At 38.0% G+C, this 19,857-nt stretch overlaps 1 protein-coding gene across 4 annotated transcripts in view; it reads left to right on the top strand.

Moving 5' to 3' along the window:
• Window positions 1-31: 31 nt before the first annotated feature.
• LOC117394334 (extended synaptotagmin-2-like) overlaps window positions 32-19,857 on the top strand; it is a 64,301-nt gene continuing 44,475 nt past the window's right edge. For 3 of the 4 annotated variants that reach the window (XM_033992482.3, XM_033992481.3, XM_033992479.3), the window contains exon 1: window positions 32-881. In XM_033992482.3, coding sequence (XP_033848373.2) covers window positions 474-881 — 408 coding nt within the window. In that variant the 5' untranslated portion in view covers window positions 32-473. The remainder of the gene's footprint in view (window positions 882-19,857) is intronic. The other variant, XM_033992483.3, reaches the window with a different exon arrangement.

Below are 19,857 nucleotides of genomic sequence, written 5' to 3'. Positions count from 1 at the left end.
GGGGGGTAAAGGATGTTCAATCAGGGTGTGATGGGGGAGGTCTGTATTCAGTGAGTGCAGTGGCAGCTTGACACTTTTTTTGTTGCCATGTAGTATTAAAGACGCTGCAACAACTAAGACCTAGTGGATCATTGATGTCACACAAGACAATCAGCAAACGTAACAAAATGCTGTTGACGCTGAAGAAATAAATAGACAAGAAAATCAAAGCAACGTGCAGCAGTGAACTCCCATTTGCAGGAGACAAGGAAAAACGCAAGCGGTGTACACAAAGTGTCATTGGATCTGAAACGCCGTTGCAACCTCAGCTAGAAAGGCTAGTACCAGACTGGCAATTATGGAAACGTTCTAGCTGGTTTGTTTTTATTTTTTTTAAAACAACCCAAAATATGGGGATGGCGGAGAACACAAACTAAGGATAGTAAGTCGCTTATTTACTCCTCGGTAACATCTGGTTTTAAACTTTTTAGGAGATGAGTTCACAAGCAACAAGTACAGGAACGGAATCGTACAGAAGAGAGTCGTCGCTGTCAGGGAACAATGAGAACAGCACGACAAACAGACCTGCTGGCAGTAGCTCTAAGAAGAACTCAACAGCCGATGTTAAGGACCTGCTAGAAGAGGAGCCAAAGTCGGGGGGCCTTGATATCACCGGGGTGTTGCTTCAATTTGTCAAATTTTTTGTGATCATTTTCCCGGTCTACGTCTTGGGGTATTTTGGTTTGAGCTTCAGCTGGGTTTTGATCGGGCTGGTGGTATTTTTCTGGTGGAGGAGAAATCGTGGAAATAAAAACTCCCGTCTGTACAGAGCGTTGGCATTCTTGGATCATGAAGAAAACAGCGTTCGTCAGAGTATCCACTCTACGGATCTACCGCCGTGGGTAAGTTAAAGGGCTTTGGGTCTCTGACTAACTTCACAGGCATTGTAGCTTGCAAAACACGGGTTTGCTTTATCTTGTGAAATATATTTGACTGTGGGCTGCATGTTATAATAAATTAGCGATGCCACAGAGACAACATGGAGAAGCAGCTTCTCACTCAAACTATCAGTTTACTGAAGTACTACGTCATAAGAAACCTGGAAAATAGTAACCTGTATTTGACAGTATTCACTGTTACGCACATGTAATTACAAGGATGGAAATAAGACACACCCAAGCTTATTACTTATACACTGTGACTAAGCAGGCTGGTATTAAAACCTGGGATGGGTGAAACTGTATGCAATAGCTGTGTGATATTATGCTGAACTGGAACAACTGGAGGAGTTGTTGTTTGGCTGGTGGTCAGCAGTACTTTGGGTTATTGATTTACTTAATTGTTTACTACCTGATCAATAATGGATCAAGCAATATGAATTTAGATTGTTTTTTAAGGAACCCGCTATGCAATGCAGCTGCCACATACTACCCTCTAGAGTCCTGACCCCCATTGCTCCCAAGTTCTTTGAAATGTCAGTACAAACACTACACATGAATGGAATGAGCCCCGTTCCAACGCTACATTTTAAAAACTCCTGCATAATACAACAAAGTAGCTTTACGTACAAAATATACACGCAATCTTATAATACAAACCTATTCTCAAATATAAGTCTAACATCATGCATGTATACATCTAAATCCACACCCCATACCTGTACTTTGAGCAATAATTAGGACATCATTATAGGACTAGTATGGTAACAAACGTTACCGCATTTTCTTTTAGTCACGGTAGTAAGCGACTTACTCCATAATAATAATAATAATAATAATAAACTTTATTTTGTATAGCGCCCTTAAAAGCAATAATTTCAGAGCGCTTCTCAATTAATAGTACAGCCAAAAATAACAAGATTATACATAAAAAAAACACAAGGAAATAAAACAATCATAAACAGACTGGGCACACAGCAGTCTGAGATCAGCAGAGCGGAGGTTGCGAGTAGGAGTGTAAAAAGATCAAAGATCTGACAGATAAGTCAGAGCTAGCCCATGAAGAGCCTTATATGTCAGCATTAAAATTTTAAAATCAATTCTGAATCTGATAGGCAGCCAGTGCAAGGCCTCCAAGACAGGAGTAATGTGATCTCTTGAGCGGGACCGAGACAAAATTCTGGCTGCAGAGTTTTGGACAAATTGAATTTTAGTGAGGATGCGATTAGACACTTTAGCAAGCAGGGCGTGTCTCTGTTTGTAGTTTCTTTATAAATGCGCCCCACATTGTAAGAAGGTAATTTAATGTTCCTTTGTCTCTGGTAGAGCCTCTCCAGCTGTAATACATCTAGTGTTAGATGTTTCCATTCTGTGATCTCTCTCCTTTCCAGTAATAAACCATTCTTATACACAAATCGGGCACATTGAAAACTATTTGGAATACAGATTGATACAGTATGTGTTTCAAGAATGTATGAGGCATGCTTCCTTTCCCTTTTTATGAAAACGCTGTTCAAGTTAGTTGTTAGATGTTTCAAAAGCTGAAGCCGCTTTAATAATGAACTACGGGAGAAGGGGAGTATGGACCACTGCTCTGCAGCTTTAAGACTTTAAGAGGTTTTGTGTGTTACTTCTGATGAAATGTTTGCACATGTGCCTCGCCCTGTGTCCCCTTTAAGCAAATGTTTATTTTGGATGCTGATCCTAAGGAGGCTTCCCATTTCTGATGTCTAACTGTATCTGCTAGTGTGCATTCTTTGGCAATAAGCCCCACATTGTATTTTAAGCCGTCACCAGTGTTCGCAGCTTCACTTTCATTCCAGGAATGGAAATATGACTCCTATTGCATAGCAGTTTCATCCATTCCAGGTTTTACTACAAGTCTGATTGGCCACAGTGTTTATAGGTAACACTACTGCTATGCAATTAGTCTTATTTCCATCCCTCCATTCTCAAAGAATTTTGTAGTAAAATAGAACAATTAAAATAATAAAATAAACACATTCAGGGGAGAGCTGCATGGTTTTTCTTCATTTTGTAAATTGGTAATATTTGAATGGATCTTTGACCAAATACATTTGTTGAAGTAACTGTTTTATTCCCTTCCAATGTTGCTTGCTGTTGACCTCTGGGGTAGCAGCTGAGCTTAGAGGAGACAGGGTTGACAGCTGTTTTGAGGCCACAGTGGTGCTTTACATGTCAGAGTTTTAAAAACGATATAACTGAAACTGAATATGACACACCCACATCTTCATCAATATAACTGATATTTTATTCCCATACCAACTTGTGCTGTTTTCTTTTGGTGTGTTTTTCATTGTTGTGTGTTTTTGGCTGTAGTCTTACTGTACTGTGAATGGAAGATGCTTGCTGGAGACTAGGGTAAAGTTCCAAATATATCAAATATGTATCAGACTTGGGATATATTCCCCAATCCAATCCTCATGCCCAAACACATGCCCAACTTGTTAAAATACTCCAGAGTGCTGTAGCTGGGGTCAATTCCTGTTTTTAAAATCAATTCCAATTTCTAATGCCAATTGAAGGAATTGGACTTGATATTTTAGAGACATTAATAATGGTTCTGATTGTGCAACTGATTTCACCTAAAGCCAAATTGAATTGACAAACAGGGACTTCAGTTTAAATCATTTGTTGCCACTGTGAGAAGATAATTTTAACAGAATACTGCTAATTGCCATTTTGATCACTGGACGGGTTGTAATTGATTAAAAGGGAATTGGAATTGGAATGCATTTTAATATGTAATTGGAATAATAAGAACAGGAATTGAGATGAACCCTGCCAGTTGATGAGATGTAGTTTTAAATGAGTGGAAACTCTTAAAACAGAATTCCATGTGGACACTTTTTATTTTCACTGTTTGGTTTGATTTCCTATCTAGAAGGGGTTAGCATGTTTCTTGTGGTGTTCTGGGTATTTAGCATATTAAACAAACTGCAGTTTATGGTTTCAGAAGTTGGGCAGAGGTTGGGTATTTAGCATATTAAACTAACGCCGAGAGGGTGTGTGCTTCAGCAGTTTAGGGTTTCAGAGTAGGGCAGAGGGCTCCAAGGACTGTTGTGACCTCCATTCACTGACCATAAAAGTTGTCATTGAGAAACATGATGCGACTGTAGTTTAGACTAAATATAGCAGTAGTAATCATGTGACCAGTGCCCTGGCTTTATATTGATATGCGTAGGTTCTTCCAGTATAAAGTGTCTTTAAGAAGTTTATAGGCGTGCTTCTTTCTTCAAAGCTGTAAATAACTCAATTTGTTGTTTTGTGTGGATCCAAAAATAGCCAGGTGACCTTCTCAATAGAATTCATTTCAGAGACACCAAAGAAGCAGAGCGTTTATCTTTGACTAAAAACCCAAACCTATATCACTTTTTAATTTTTATAAAGAGGTTTGAACCAATGTTATTACTGCATTTTTTTCTTTTTTATTAATTATTTTAATAACATCCATGCGATCTTATAATGCCAATATATTCTCAAATATCTAACTTTAACATTCATTCATGTAACCACACCCGACACCCCACACCCTTACATTCAGGGATGTTTATTGCATAATAGGAATAGTATGATAACAGAAGTATCTTGCTTTCTTCAAAGTCACTGTAGGAAGCCTATATATATATACAGTCAGCACTCACATCAGACCCTATACAATTTTGACTTCAGTGATGGTTAACCGTGTGTGATGCATATCTGATTATTTCATTTTGGCTCGTTCCAACCCTTGTATCTTTTTTATATTCCCTGAAAAACGGACAATATCAAAAATACATACCTGAAAGGACTGTGTTTTAAAATAAGTAGGCTTCCATTAGATGTACTGTATTGGTTTTGTTGGTACTGTACTATATTTAACAGAAGTAGTATTTTAATTTGGAACGATATGATTCTGAAAATATCACTTGCCAAAACTAAAGAGACGACACGTTAACTGTAATACAGTACATACTTTTAAATCCGATATGTATTGTAGTGGTATGTAAAATATCCCATTAACGATCTAACAGCAAAATGAAATCTAAATGTTACCCATGCACAGAACTGCGTAAAACGTAAAAGGCAATGCAATTTAGCAAAAGCAAAAAAAAAAACAAAAAAAAAACAGTTTCCAGAATTTAAAACGGTATCCAAAGTCAGTATTCAAAATTGCAGAATATAGTGCTCGATAAGGCCCTAACGTCACCGTTCACTTGCAGATGAAAATGCACAAAAGCAACAACAAAAAAAAAAATAGATCAAAGTATCTAAAACTGTTTAATGATTAACTGTTACATTACCATAGCTTGTTTCTTAGCAGCTTGTCTCGTTCACTTTGTTTTGGCTGCATTTTCATCAGGTGAAACTGGAGGAAACGCTGTGTAACTGCACAATATAAGGCAGACTGATTTGGCATTAGAGATTTTTTTTAAAATTTTTATAAACACGGGCTGTGACGGATATTCAGGTAAATTGTAACCTTGTTTACCTAAAAAAAAATTTATAGAATTTACCAACTCCAATTTCTGCTGAGAACCTAACAGCAAGACTTCAGAATTAAACTGCAAAAAGCAAAAAAATTTAGGGCATCCAGCTTTCCACTCCTGACAGACATGCAATTAGGGTGGAGACAGCCAGGTTTTACAGAGATGTAAAGTTGTGTGTCATCAGCATAACAGTGAAAATGTACATGGTGTTTATGGATAATCATGCCCAATGATAGCATGTATAAGGAGTAAGGAGAATAGTAAGGGGCCAAGAATGGAGAGGAGATAGTAGATAATTGTGATACAGAGTCTGCTATTGAAACACAATTCTAGTATTCAGACACCAAGGCAATATAGTGTAAGCTGAACATAATTGTGGGGGTGGGGGCTGCTACTTTAGACAGTATTGCATAGCAGAAATATGCCTCTCATTATGATGGCTTTACTCCATTTCTATTAGTGTATAATAATTGTGGAGAGACTGCTACTTTAGACATCATTTCCCAGCCACAGTATTGCATAGCAGAAATATTATGAGGGCTTCACTCCATTTCTATTAGTGTATATTTGGCTATGATGATCAACTACTTTGTATAAAATAACCCACCAGCCTTCCTTTTAATTATAAATAAACTTCCCGCTGGAGGGTTTAGTTCGGAATGAACATGTGCACACTTCTCCTCAGATCGATAACTAACAATATACAGCAGGCACTAAGCATTTCATGTAGCTAAATAATAGCCTTGTACAGTATGAGTGGTACAGATTCTATTACCTGGAGCTATAATAAAATATCCAATATGCTATGCATCAAAATGGCAAAATAGGGGCCAGAATTTGAATGCAGAACAGACCTCCAATGTCAGAGCAGACATAATTGTTCCTGTTTGCACTGATTTTGAAGAACACACACAAGCTAATGGTTTGGCATCTCGGTGCATTGAAAATTGAACAGATGAAGATTTACCAAGATTTACCATTCAACTAAAGAGCAAGCTTTCTCTCTAGTTGAGAGGCAAATACTTATCTTTTGCTGATGTTGGTATATTATTAACTCATCAGCCGCTAGGAGAGGATTCATTACATTCTCCCCGACTTAGTCAAGGCTTGTCCTCAAGCTCAACACAAGTGTGCATCCACTGACCTGGGCTCAGGGAGTTTCAATGTGGGGCTAATCACTGCGACCACTCCCCGTCCGTCAGGATCCAGAGAGACGTTGGAGATAATGACGTGTCTCGCAAGCCAGCATTACATGCTGTAGCTATAATGCAAAGCAATCGTGAAATTATAGCAAGGCATCTCCGCCCTTTGAGTTGAATGGAGACTGTTACCATTCAGCTATAGAGCTGATGTCAGTATAGTATAGCCTCATCAGCCACTTGGAGGAGATCTATTTCAAGAGGTTTTGTGCTTGTTTTTCAAAAGTACTTACTCCAACTAGGTACATTCAAAGTGCTACTGTAACATTTCAGATAAGAAATCTTTATGAAGTTGAATATTGTTGTTGTTTTTTTTTGGTAGACTTATATTAAACCTGTTGCGAACTACAGCAAAGAAACTTAATTTTCTCTGAAATCTTAACAACACAGGAAGTGGTTGATTTACCTGACTTTACTCTTGCCTTGGCAGACCAGCCTTTGTAATTTGATGCTGGGAACTCAAAAAGGTTGGTCAGTTTTGTTATAATCTCTAGAGTTAAAGAAAGGTAAGAAGTCTGTTTACTGTTTGTTAATTAAGCTAATTATTTGTTGGTTTTTGAGGTATGGCAGAGGAGGGCTTTGTACCTTCGGAAACTGACCATCCAAATGCTAACTGCTTTTTTAATAAAAGCTTGTAAAATAAGAGCCTTTCTTTAGATTTGTTTCAAAGGTTTAATGGCCAGTTGGTAAGGAATTACAAGTCTTTAGGACTCAAGCTTTTTGTATGGGATGGTCACCATTATTTCTAGTCATGCTCCTTCTAGGAGTTTTTTCTCCTTAAATTACAGTGACTGGTGATGTTAACAGGATTGATAGAGATGGAGGGCTTTTGGGTTCCGCCTGCTCTGGCCCAGCTCCTGGTGCAAATGAAACATTAAAGAACTGGCCTTTTTGATTTCCACTCTCCATAAAAAGGCTAGTGGCCCCTAGCAGTTGGTACTACAGACTAAAAACTTGCACGCACTATAGCATTCTGTGGTTTCAGCTTCCCTGCCAGTATACTCAACCACATGTTTTTAATTTGATTAAAATGCAAAAAAAGACTAGACTTGGTTATACTATTGGCTGGTTCTCTCCAATGGGGCTATTGTAATTCTCGGGCCTATCTAGAGCTCAGACTGTGCTGTCCAGAAATAGCCCCCAGTGAGTATCAATGAGTACTGGTGTCTCTGTGGGCTTGAAAAGAAGACAAGGACAAATGTCTTCGAAGGCAAAGTCAAAATGCAACAGAACATAAAGCATTCTTTTTTTTCTTGACTTCCACTTTGTTAGAATTTTAGTTTCAGTAAACTCAACTGATTTAAGCTTACAGCCAGTTTGTATTTTGTTCTATTTGTGTTTATGATTTAATGGCTCTTTAAGAGCCCACTGACTGTCATTGTGGAGCCAGAGAATATGTTATTTTGATCTGTGCTTCCAGGTGTAGTGTGTTCTGGGAACAGGGTGGAAAATAAGATTACGAAAACGAATACTGAGCTGCTGATATTTCTTTATAATAGCCAAGTCTGTTTAAAAATGATTTTAGTTTTTTTAAATCTGATTTTCCACAGAAATGTAATTTGCTCAATGAGTCAGTCATATTCGCTCTGATTTATAAAGAGACAGATACACTTTTTAATCTTTGAAATTCGATATGTAGTTTTCCATAGTGGCCCTGCTGTTCTGTGACACAGATCTGAACTCCAGTGGCAGTGCTGTGTCCGTTTGGAGTGTGACACATTCTTCTCAAAGCCAGGCATGTAACCGGCCTGAAGCTCTTGTTTAAAGAAGCATTTCTTGCTGTCCTGCTGGCAGTTGCAGAGGTTATTTATACTAGTGTACTGTAGGTAGTTCAAAACATTGCTCTTCTAAAGTAACTTGAATTAAAAGGATACTTTTAATCCATTTACATTTAGCTGTTTAAAATCCTGCTGCAATAGGTATGTTCTCTAACAGTTTCATGTGTTCCTACTTAGGTTATTATTCACCAGACTTGCCAGTACTAACTATTCCAGCAAATTGCTTCTGAAGGGACTCTTCTAGGCTAATATGTGAAAGTGCGATGGGCAGTGTTAGCATGCTTCCCCACCTCACTTTCTTCTCAGGAAACATTTTGCAGTTATAGTTCGTAAGTATGATGCTGATGAAAATATTGTGACTTATTGGTCTACTGTCATGACTTATTTAAAGTGGTACGGCTGGATTACAATTTTTATAGTTTTGGTTTATGTTTAGTTTATGTTTGAATACAAATGTAATAAATTCATCATAAATCAACACAACATGAAGTTTCAAAGCAGGAATTGTTAATTTAAAGATAAACCAAAACTCTAAAATTTTAATCCAGCCGTACCACCTTAAATAAGTCATGACAGTAGACCAAGCCAGTTGCCAGATGTAGTCATAATAAACAAACAAAAAAATATTTTTTTAACTATTTATTGGCCTATTAGTATAAAGGTGCATGCTTTTTCTTTTACAGTCTAAATAACCCAAACTTGTATTCTTAGAAAATCAGAAGTTAAGGACTACTGAGAGTAAATATAATAAACACTCAGTTTGGTCAAATAACGAATTAACAAAAAATAATAAAACCAAGTTATGTTAGTCTCGAACTAAATGTTTAGACTGCCACCAGCCTTTGTTTTATTTACAACAATGAAGTTTGAAAATACAATCTGACAGAGATTTGATTCTGGGTACTAAACCCTCTTTCAAACTCCACACTTGTGAGACACATACACAGAGCAATTTCACAGAGGAGTGAAAAATTTGGAACAATGTTTGAGTGCAAGCTTATTATTCTTTTACAAAAATTGAGACTTGTCATGTTCTTGTAGCTTCCACTCAACATACCATTTACCATTGCCCACTGTACCTTCAGGGTTTTACCATTTAGAAGAGGATCACACTGTTCTGTATATGTGTCCCTTTGCACTCCAAATCTGTCCAAGCAGAGTGCCAAATTCTTAAGCAGTTACTACAGAAGGGTCAGCTTACTTGCTGAAGGATGCATTCTTTCAGAGAATCAATGTACTGCACTTTCAGAGACTGAAATTCTCTCTCTGCTTTGTCACTGTAGTTCAGTAGCTCAATTTTGAGAATTTTTAAATTTGGCCACCTTGTCATGAGTTTCACTTATAGACACTCCATTTCTAAATTCTGACATGTAATGGCCATCTACTTCCTTTAAGGCATCTAGCTCTGACACACATGCCTCCACCACTGGCATAATCTCACCAAAGCCCAAGGGCTCTCTGAACAGGATGGCTTTGCAGGGGTGACGTCAGACCAGAAACACAGATTCAACACAAGGAATGGCGGGGCAAAACTGAAGCGCAACGGCACTCAGCGTGTTTCTTAAATAATAAAACAAACAAAAGATTTTAAAAAACCAGCACGCTTAGCAATTGTTATATTCTCTTTACCTCCTGTCTCTACTCTCGTTCTCCACCGAGTGCCGCCAAACGGCATATCTTTTATAATTTGTGACCGAGGGACTAACTAACTATCAATTATTATATTATCCCTCGGTCACATTCTGCACGGGTATACCAAGTCTGCGTGTCAGCTAGTTAAACAATCAGTAGCTGACAGTCACACATCCTCCCGACGTATTTAAAACAATAATAAATAAAAGGGCGGGACACTCCGCCACAGGCTCCTTTTGGAAATGTTTGCTCAACATAGCTATTTTGTTATGCACATCCAGCATAAAGGTCGTGACTAATGCAATCTTAAATATAAGGCCTTGTAGGTTATTCATTAAACTGTTCACTGAATGACAATGATGACATTTCAAAACAGAATTGTAGGCTGTCCAGACCTGGTTTCAGTTCAAATCTGAGCTGTGGTGTTCTGAACAAGCTGCAACCTACCCATAACCCCATTAGACAGCCAGTGAAGGCAGCGTTGCGCTAATCCATCCAGGTCATAACAAAGGCCTGAACCAGCCTCTCCACCTCAGCCGTGGTCAAGCCTGATCGGAGTTCAGCTGTATTTCCAATGTGAAGGAATGACATTCTAATAATACTGTTAACATCATGGTTAAAGTAAGCTCTGGATCCAAAACGAATCCCAGGCTGTGAACCTGTGTGCTAAGATCCAAAGCATACTTTTTATCTTTTTACTCTATCATAGATTCAAAGAACTACATGGATGGAAATAAGACTCCTGCTGCATTGCAGTTTGACCCATTCCTGGTTTTCCTATGAGTTTACTAAGACACAAGAGCTTGTTACCTATACACTGTGGCTAATGAAGCTCATAGTAAAACCTGGAATGAGTGGAACTGCTATGCAGTAGGAGTCTTATTTCCACCCTTGTACTATAGTACATTATTTCTATTTACTGCAGAGAGAAATGGTTTTGAAAGACTTGGAAGTATACTTACCATTTTCTAATGGAGTGATTTGGCTGTAGTTTGAGATAAAGACAATGCTTTTGTTTTTCTAATGAGTCATTCCTGTAACTCACTCCCTACAGATTCCACAGTTGTTTTAGCTGACAGTATAATGGTCCAGATAGTGTGTATTCAAGTAACTTGTTAATTCAAGCAATTAAATTCCAAGCTTCCCTTTACAGCAGAGACAGGCTTGGACAGATTCATGGAAACATGGATATGTTGCTCACACTTTTATGGCAAATGGCGTGCCTGAAATAAAAATATTTAAAAGCTGTATCGCCCTGTTTCCAAGTAATTGCAAGGCACACAGTAAAACGTATTTCACGGCATTTCACTGTCTAAATATAGACATTTCAAGATATTTCACGAAATCAAACATAATATTTCTTAAAGCTAAAAAAAAGAGCATTGCCACATTCAAAATTTATTTTCTCTTGAGTTACTGTATTATACAGCAAATGTTCCTCAATATTGAAATGCTTCCTTGAAAAACATGACATGCTAAATTGTAGAATGTTTTATGTCCACCTGTGTGGAAAGGCTGCACAAGGCATGTTGTGTATTTCATTATGACAGCATGGTTTGGATTTAGAAAGATTAACAACAGCAGCGCATTGCGGTTTAGTTCATTATATACGCTTTTGCTTGGTCTCAACACCACTCTTACTCGGAAGGCAGCACACCCAACACTTTGGCATCGTCACTAACTTGGTAACATAAGTACTGTGTTTTGTGCCGTCACAAACATTTTTTATTTCAGCAAGTTGACCATTTAGAGCTAAAAACATTGAAGAACAAAATCCGGCTACCTATTCGGCAACAACATATTAAAACCGTTTTAACACAGTTCATAAGTCTATTGTTCTGAGCAATTCTTTGTGGTTTTATACTGTTAAACTGTGTTATTTGTTTTTGAAATGTTGTCCTTGCTCTTGCACTTTCACTTGCTATATTCGGCCCTTTGTTTTCAAAACCTGGACCTTGAAAGGGATACAGCTACATGTAGCAATTCAACAGTATGGAGTTATAGCCTTGTTTGGTGAAAATGGACCACATCACTTGGCATTAAACGGCCCCATTCCGAATGCTGGTGGGGTTTAGAAACTCTTTGCTGAGCTCGCTTTGCATTATTACATCAGAATTGCCTTGAGCTTTGATTCACACTGCAGGATAGATTTGCACTTACCAGTACTTTAACAGCAATGTGCTTATCCTATTACAGTAACCTCATATAACAATATGCACAACCTGAGATGTGATACAAGAAATTAGTTTGTTTCCCATGCTGTGCAGGTGCTCTGTTGACCATCCTCTGAACACTACAGGGTGTGAAAATGCTATTTGAGTAAAGAAGGAGGTCACTTCTCATCTGTAATGTTTAATCTGATTAATAATGCTTTGTACTGTAGGTGACATTTTTAGGGTTAAACGCAACAGTCAATGATTGAACAAGCAGGGAGATTCAATAAAATAGAAAAGTGGAAATGCTCTTCTAATGATTAATAACAGCACACGGCTGCCAGCAAACCTGCATTTTGGTTGAGTCAGACTGTCCTCTCTTCCAGAGAGTGTACACATTGCAGATTAAGAAAGCCAGGGAGTTGCTGCTGTTTTAATTAGAACTTCAGTTTGTTGTACTGTAGTTCCTGCCTTGGTAAGTTCAGTTTGACCTGTGTTTTTAGCTGGTTTATGCTAGTCTTTTCACCTTCACCAGGTAAATATGAGGCTAAAGTGGTTTGAGCAACTGAAATGTCAACAGGAACTCCCTTTGTACAAGAACCTGTATGGGAAAGCAGGAGGCTTCTGGTTTGTCAAAAGGCCGGCCAAGTGGGACAACTCGCTGCAAAGGAAATTCTTTTCTATCATTTGCATTTAAATGAATGCTATTTTGACTACAGTATGTACTGTACTATGTATGGCCAAGCAGATATTACTGGATGCGCCACTCGGGAGCCCATTTCCTGTTTTCTTAAATAGTTTTTTGTAATTGTTATTTATCTTATCATTTTTACTACAGCTTAATACTGCATACTTCTTTCTGTTTTAACCCACATGCAAAGCGCTTTGAGGTACTGTGGTATGAAAGGTGCTATATAAATAAAATACAGTAATCCATCGCGTATCCGTCCTAACCGCAACTAATCGCAACTTTTATTATTGAACAGAGAAGATTAGTTCAGAGATTGTAGATCCTACCAAAGTCAGACGGCTACTCTGACACAAGCATTAATACCCTGTATCTTTCTAAACAAGGGACTTAGGGGAGCTGTGTGGTCCAGTGGTTAAAGAAAAGGGCTTGTAACCAGGAGGTCCCCATTTCATATCCCGCCTCAGCCACTGACTCATTGTGTGTCCTTGAGCAAGTCACTTAACCTCCTTGTGCTCTGTCTTTCGGGTGAGACGTAATTGTAAGTGACTCTGCAGCTGATGCATAGTTCACACACCCTAGACTCTGTAAGTTGCCTTGGATAAAGGTGTCTTCTAAATAAAAGGTCACTTATTATTATCCCTAATAAAAGCTGAATCTCAAAATAATAATTGTGTGAATGTAGTAATTGTTACAGCTGTGTATAATGGTATTTAAAACCAGATTCATGTATCCGCCTTTTTACCTATCCGCCCTTACTCTGGTCCCACCGCGACAGATTACTGTACATTGAAACTGAAGTAAATTGAAATATAGACTGTGTTGTTAAAGAAACCTGTCTAAAAGGAGTATAATGAATAAAACACATCTCGTATACAGTCATGGTTTTCTTGTTTAAAAACAAAGGGAGACATTTCTGAACAAAACTTAACCTACATTTTCTTTACAAAGCAAAGACCATCAGAAACTGATGCAATTGTGTTGAAAGTGTCTCTGACCCGCAAAAAATAGCATATCTCGCTTTCAAATCTCTGCAACTCTGTGGAAATTCATTTTCATTTGTCCATACTGTAACTTTAAAACTGTACAAGTGAGACAGTGGAGATGATTCAGTCTTTTGTAAATGATTAAACAGTAAAACGTGATCTGTGTACCAGCTGCAAATACTGTAAAAGCATTCTCGCTGTGCTGTACAATGTAAAATTAATAAAGTGGCCTTCAACTGACTGCGATTAAATGCACCTCTCTCTGAACCGATTGACCTGGTTATTTGTTCTTTCAAATCAGGCTTTAGTGCTTCTATGGGATATCCCAGTGGCTGCTAAAGTGAAAACTCATTTCCCTCTGAGCAATTTGTCAGGAGGGATGACAGGAGTGCTTGCTTTGGAGTTTTGCAATCGACTGACTGGAAGTATATCGTTTTCAGTCGCTGTAATGTTGCTGCAGCTATGCGTGCTGTGAAAAGATCTTTACTGCACAGGCCCCATCCACATTGAGAGGATCCCTTTAACGTGAGACAAGGACACGAACTGAGCCGGGTGGTGCTGTGCTTTTTGTCATTGCATGGAAGCCTAAGGACAGTATGCTAGGGCATGGGGGATGGCCAGTATTATCTCAGGCAGACTGTTTCCATTTCACACTTCTATTTCTTTCCATTTTTTTCATTCTGCCATGAAACAGTGCTCCCTTGTTGCAGGGCTGTCTTCATCAGTCTCATAATTCAATGCATTTCACTCACATTTTACCTTGAATGGCCAAAGTGACATTCCTTAATGGGTCATTCCATGATGTCTGTCAGCATCAATTTCTACTGTGACTTTTTAAAAATGTAAAGTACAATAAAAGCTTTAAATCTGGTACAGTAGGACTAGTGTTTAGGAGAGGAGAAAGACATCCAGATTGCCTCCAGTTTGGAAAAAACAAAAATTAAATGTCACTCGCATGCAAAATTCGATCCTTTGATTTGTATAATGCAAATTACGTAAACAAAAGTTGTCATTAAAATCCGCTACCAAATCTTTATACGTATAGCAACTACATGGTGCTGCTGCCGTGTATGGAGCAGGGCATAATATCCAAAGCAGTGGCTGCATTGCTTCAGAAAAATATGTACTGAATGCCTAGTGTACAAGACAGTGTAAGAGAAGTGCTATGGTAGAATATGTTTGAAATATACAAAATATACGCTAACACTATTTTAATTTCGAAAACTGAGCACCGTCCGCCCCTCCCCCTCCAACTCGTGTTCCAGAAGCAAACCTTTAATTTCTGCATTCGCCATCTCAACAGCAAAGCATTGCATAGCGTAAGCTGTATTGAAAGAAATGTCTCAAAACCGTTCTGTGCAAGCGACTCGTATCATGGAGGTATAACCAATCTCTGGAGTCACTCGACAAGCGTACGTTCATATTATTATTAGTATTTTTGTTTAAATTAGAAAAACATGATTACTGTTCTATATAACGTATTTTTAAACTACATGTGAATGTTTTATTCCATTTACATGGATTACCTGTAAAATAATAGGATTTGCAATCAAATATAAACAAGTAACTATGGTGACGTCACCAGTAAATTATGCAAATGAGTACCATCGAAGGTTCGAACCTTCCTTCGGTTATGTGTTCCGAACCTTCGAAGGTCAAAATGTACCCCTCGTTGCAGCCCTAATATATATATATATAAACTGCTCCATAGGATACCTCCTTTTTACATTTTACTGTATGATGAACTGCAAAATGTTACACTATTTGAATTTAAACCATATTACAGTATTAAATATCAGTAAGGCAGACAGTGTATTTTGTTCTTGATGTCACGTGTGATGCTCAAATTAAAGACCCATTTCTTTCTGATTTCAGATAGCTTTCAAAGAAACAAATCCCCGATAAAGCAGCATGCACTAAACATTCATCTTTAACTTTCATCCGCCTGTCAGGAAGCTGCATTGCAGAGCACTGCCACCCAGTAGTTGACCACAGGACTTTCCAATCAAACATCTAGCTTTAGTAAAACAGTAACAAGAAAAGTGAAACCTGTAAACCTGGAGATTAAAAATATTAAAGTAACAATGAAGCCTATGTTTACTTGACCAGTTTTTTAATTGCAATAAACCCAATTATCGGGCATTATCTTGGTCTGTACTGGATTGTTTCCCGATGCGATCCAGTCACAGGTGGTAATGTCCTAATCAGGGCTCTGTTGCTTAAATAATGTCAAAACTAAACAGCATTCAGCAATCCTCAGCCACCGGAAGTGTTTAAATGGGTTTCTTTGAAGGTGGCTAAAGTTTCTCCAGGGCTGAAAGTGTCATCCCAGGTGCTCGTGGCACAGCAGCCAGGATCATGCATTTACGCGCTGCACAAAGCCATTGCCTAGTTACTGACTTAAATACGAGCATCGGTTTTGTTTACCCCTTGGGTTTTTATCAACTCTTACAACTCTTACAGTTGTGTATCAAGACATACACAACTGGTAATAATTATTGTATTACATGGGTATAATACAAATTGTGGTTCAAACTAAATGCAATCCATTTACGTACAGTACTGTGCATTTTTTAAACCCTAGAACATTTGTCTAAACATCAGTGTAACAATCATCCTTAAATACAAATAATAATATAGGCCTAAAACAAAGTAGTTTACTCTACTGTACAGTAGGTGTTCTTTAAGTTCATGATAAAAAGGAAATATTTACTAGCTAGCAGTTAATCTGGTAATGTTTGGACAGTGCGAGTTACACCATGAAGCTCAAGGCCACAGCTGCCAGTTCATAGTTCATCTGTCAGATAGTTTTTAAACCTTTGCCTTCTGTGCTGCCTGACACTGTATTTGCTCCAACAGGAACAAGGGCATTTTCAAGTTGGCCGCTAACAGCAGTCAGACCTAAATTCGTGAAATCAAATCTGTGCTCCAGAGTTCTATAGTGACGAAAGGCTTTATATACTATCTATATTACTAATTGAACTGTTTCCTTTCATTTCAATGAAATGCTGTTGATTTTGTTGAATTCAATTAATTTAATTATCCCCGGTACAAAATAAAGCAGCCTCCTGTTTACTAAGGAAAATAACCGAATCTCAGAAAAAGGAAAGCCGGAACTTCCTTTTTTAATCCAAGGGGCGGTTTGTCCAGTACAGTACCTGCCATCTTGTTGGAAAATCCTCTGAAGGCGGATCGGAAATAGCTGGAATGTGAGTCACAGCCTGGCCGACTTCCCGTGTAAACCAGAAAACTGAAAGATGAGATGAGGGCTTTCTTACAACAGTGTGTGTTTTCTCCAGGAGACTCTGACAGTAGACTGTGAATCTTAATGAATGACCTGTCTTTTGTGTTTCTCACGTTGATTCTTCCTTTAACTTTTGAAATTGTAGCAGAAGCTCTGGACTTACATACATATCAGACAAGCAGTGCAGAATAACATCTTCACAAGCCTACAGTTATAAAATTAGACATGCATGCCACACTCGTGAGGCAGGAGGAGCATGTGATATTATTATAGCTGTTCACCACCAACTATTGGAAAGGTAAAAGGACTAACTCAGATATGCATGTTTCTGATTTTACCTTTTTCTAAACATGTTGCTGTTGCAACCATTATTTGTTGAACAGTTCAATGTCGACAACTGGCCTACTGTGCTTGTAGACACATTTCTTACACTATATACATAAAAAGTACATACATTTAAACAATCAATCTAAAGATCTTAAGTTATAATAATAATAATAATAATAATAATAATAATAATAATAATAATAATAATAATAATAATAATAATAATAAATAATTAATTAATTAATTAATTAATTAATTAATTATATCTATTTTTTATATAGCGCCTTTCATAGTGGACCACGGTCACAAAGCACTTTACAGAGGTAGGCTGTGAACTGTGCATTATATGCAGAGTCACATACAATAGGACATTGATTTAACATCTCATCCACAGGATGGAGCACAAGGAGGTTACAAGCCCTGGACTTTAACCACTGGACCACACTGCCTCCTAGTACCATATTATTACTGAAGGAACAGTTAAGATAGACTAAAGATGTGGGAAAAGACGCTTTGCTTGAAGTTTGCTTGTTAAATCAATGCTTTAAAATCCATTTAAAAAGATGTGGTCTCCCATTGTTGTACTACATCCTGGTACTGTAAGTCACATGGTCTAAATATAACTGAGTGATTCTGAACTGCAACACCTGAAGTGATCTGGTACCAAGAAGCCATTTTCATTTCTAATCTATAGTTTTCTCTTTGAAATAGCTGCATATTTATCACTGAAAGCAACCACACAGTGCTGGGAAGCAAGCTAAAAGATAAACGGAATGCTTGGGTATATAACCAGAAATGTAGAGCAGAAATCCAACAATGCACTGGTGAGACTGCACTGAAGAGTACTGTGTCCCGTTCTGCTCACCACAGCACCAAAGGGACATTGTGGTCCTGGGGAGAGTCCAACGAAGAGCAACCACACTAATCCCAGGATTTAAAGGACTAAGCTATGAAGAAAGGATGAAAGAACTGGATCTATTTAGCCTGGAACAGAGAAGAATCAGGGACATGATTGAAGTTTTTAACAGGAGATGACATAGTTAACCCAAACCATTACTTTAAGTGCAGTACATAAACCAGGACCAAGGAACACTGTTGGTAATTAAGTGGAGATAGATTTAGGACAGAGTGAAGGAGACACTTGTTCACACAGAGAGTGTTGAGGGGATGGATTGGGCTCCCTAGTAATGTTTTTGAGGCAGAATCACTTGGATCCTTTAAGATCCAACTTGACAAAGTGCTGAGATCAATCAGCTCCTGGGAACTGGAATACCTCAGATGGACCGAATGGCCTCCTCTCGTTCGTAAACTTACTTGTGTTCTGATATTCCCAAGTTGAAGAATAAAAGCCAACAGACCTTTAACAGATACAAGTTGAGCATCAGTTATTAATCATTACAGATGTAGTTACCTGAGTGTTGATACATTATTTAGATATACAAATGAAGCGATCACAATTCGAAACAATGAGCTGCATTTCAATAGAAACTGTAGCTGTTCGGAAACGTGATACTGCAGTGAGGAGATGAAGTGTCCTACAAACTAAGAATAGCACCAAAGAATGACAACACTCGTTTTAGTACCATGGGGCGTAAAAGAGCTTTGGGAGATCTGCGATAGCTAGATAGAAAATAGCTAGGCCTATATTCCAATAATATCTCATGTCATCTTCTGGTCTGCTGCAACCTATTTCCACACCGTTCAGTATTCTAGAGGTTGAGAAGCATTTGACAGCCTGGATAGCTATACTAGTGGATACCTTGTGTATTTTATTTATTGATGCTTCTGGAATTGACAATCAGGGTAGCAGGATTTTTTGTATAATAATAATAATAATAATAATAATAATAAATAACAATAAAATACCCCCAAAATTAGGTTGGAGGTGTAATCATCACTCAGTGACAAAGATGTCCAACCTTTTTTGGTTTAAAGAGCCATACTGATTTACAAGGAATTTCTTATATAGTCCTACAACAAATCCTCAGTAATAGAAATAAGTTTATTTTACTAAACAGCTGACTAAATAAGCTCCAGTAGTTTCCTGCTCTGTAAACATCTTGTCTTACAGTATGTCCATTGCTGTGATCACTGAAAGCAACCACATATGCTGAATTTGACTGTAGTTGCTTCTATCTAAGACCAGATTGTCATAGCTGTCAACCCCTTTAAAAACCTTGAATGGGATACTTCAAAAGAGCCCCATTGTGGAGCTCAGTGACCCATGTATACAGACAGCCCTGCTCTAGGGGGTAGTTCTGACTCTGGTATACCTCTGCAATAATGAGAACATGGCCATAGACAATCTGTTATAAAATAAACCACAGAAAACCCTTCAGTGTTAAGATGTTCGTATTGTTTTTAATAAGTGTATTACCGACATTCCCTTGCCTTGATTGTTTATTTGAATTTGTTTACAATCACTTGTGTCCTCCTCTTATAT

The sequence above is a fragment of the Acipenser ruthenus genome, chromosome 3 (genome assembly GCF_902713425.1).
Source record: "Acipenser ruthenus chromosome 3, fAciRut3.2 maternal haplotype, whole genome shotgun sequence".
NCBI classification, from domain to species: domain Eukaryota; kingdom Metazoa; phylum Chordata; class Actinopteri; order Acipenseriformes; family Acipenseridae; genus Acipenser; species Acipenser ruthenus.
This window is presented reverse-complemented; position numbering and strand designations above follow the sequence as displayed.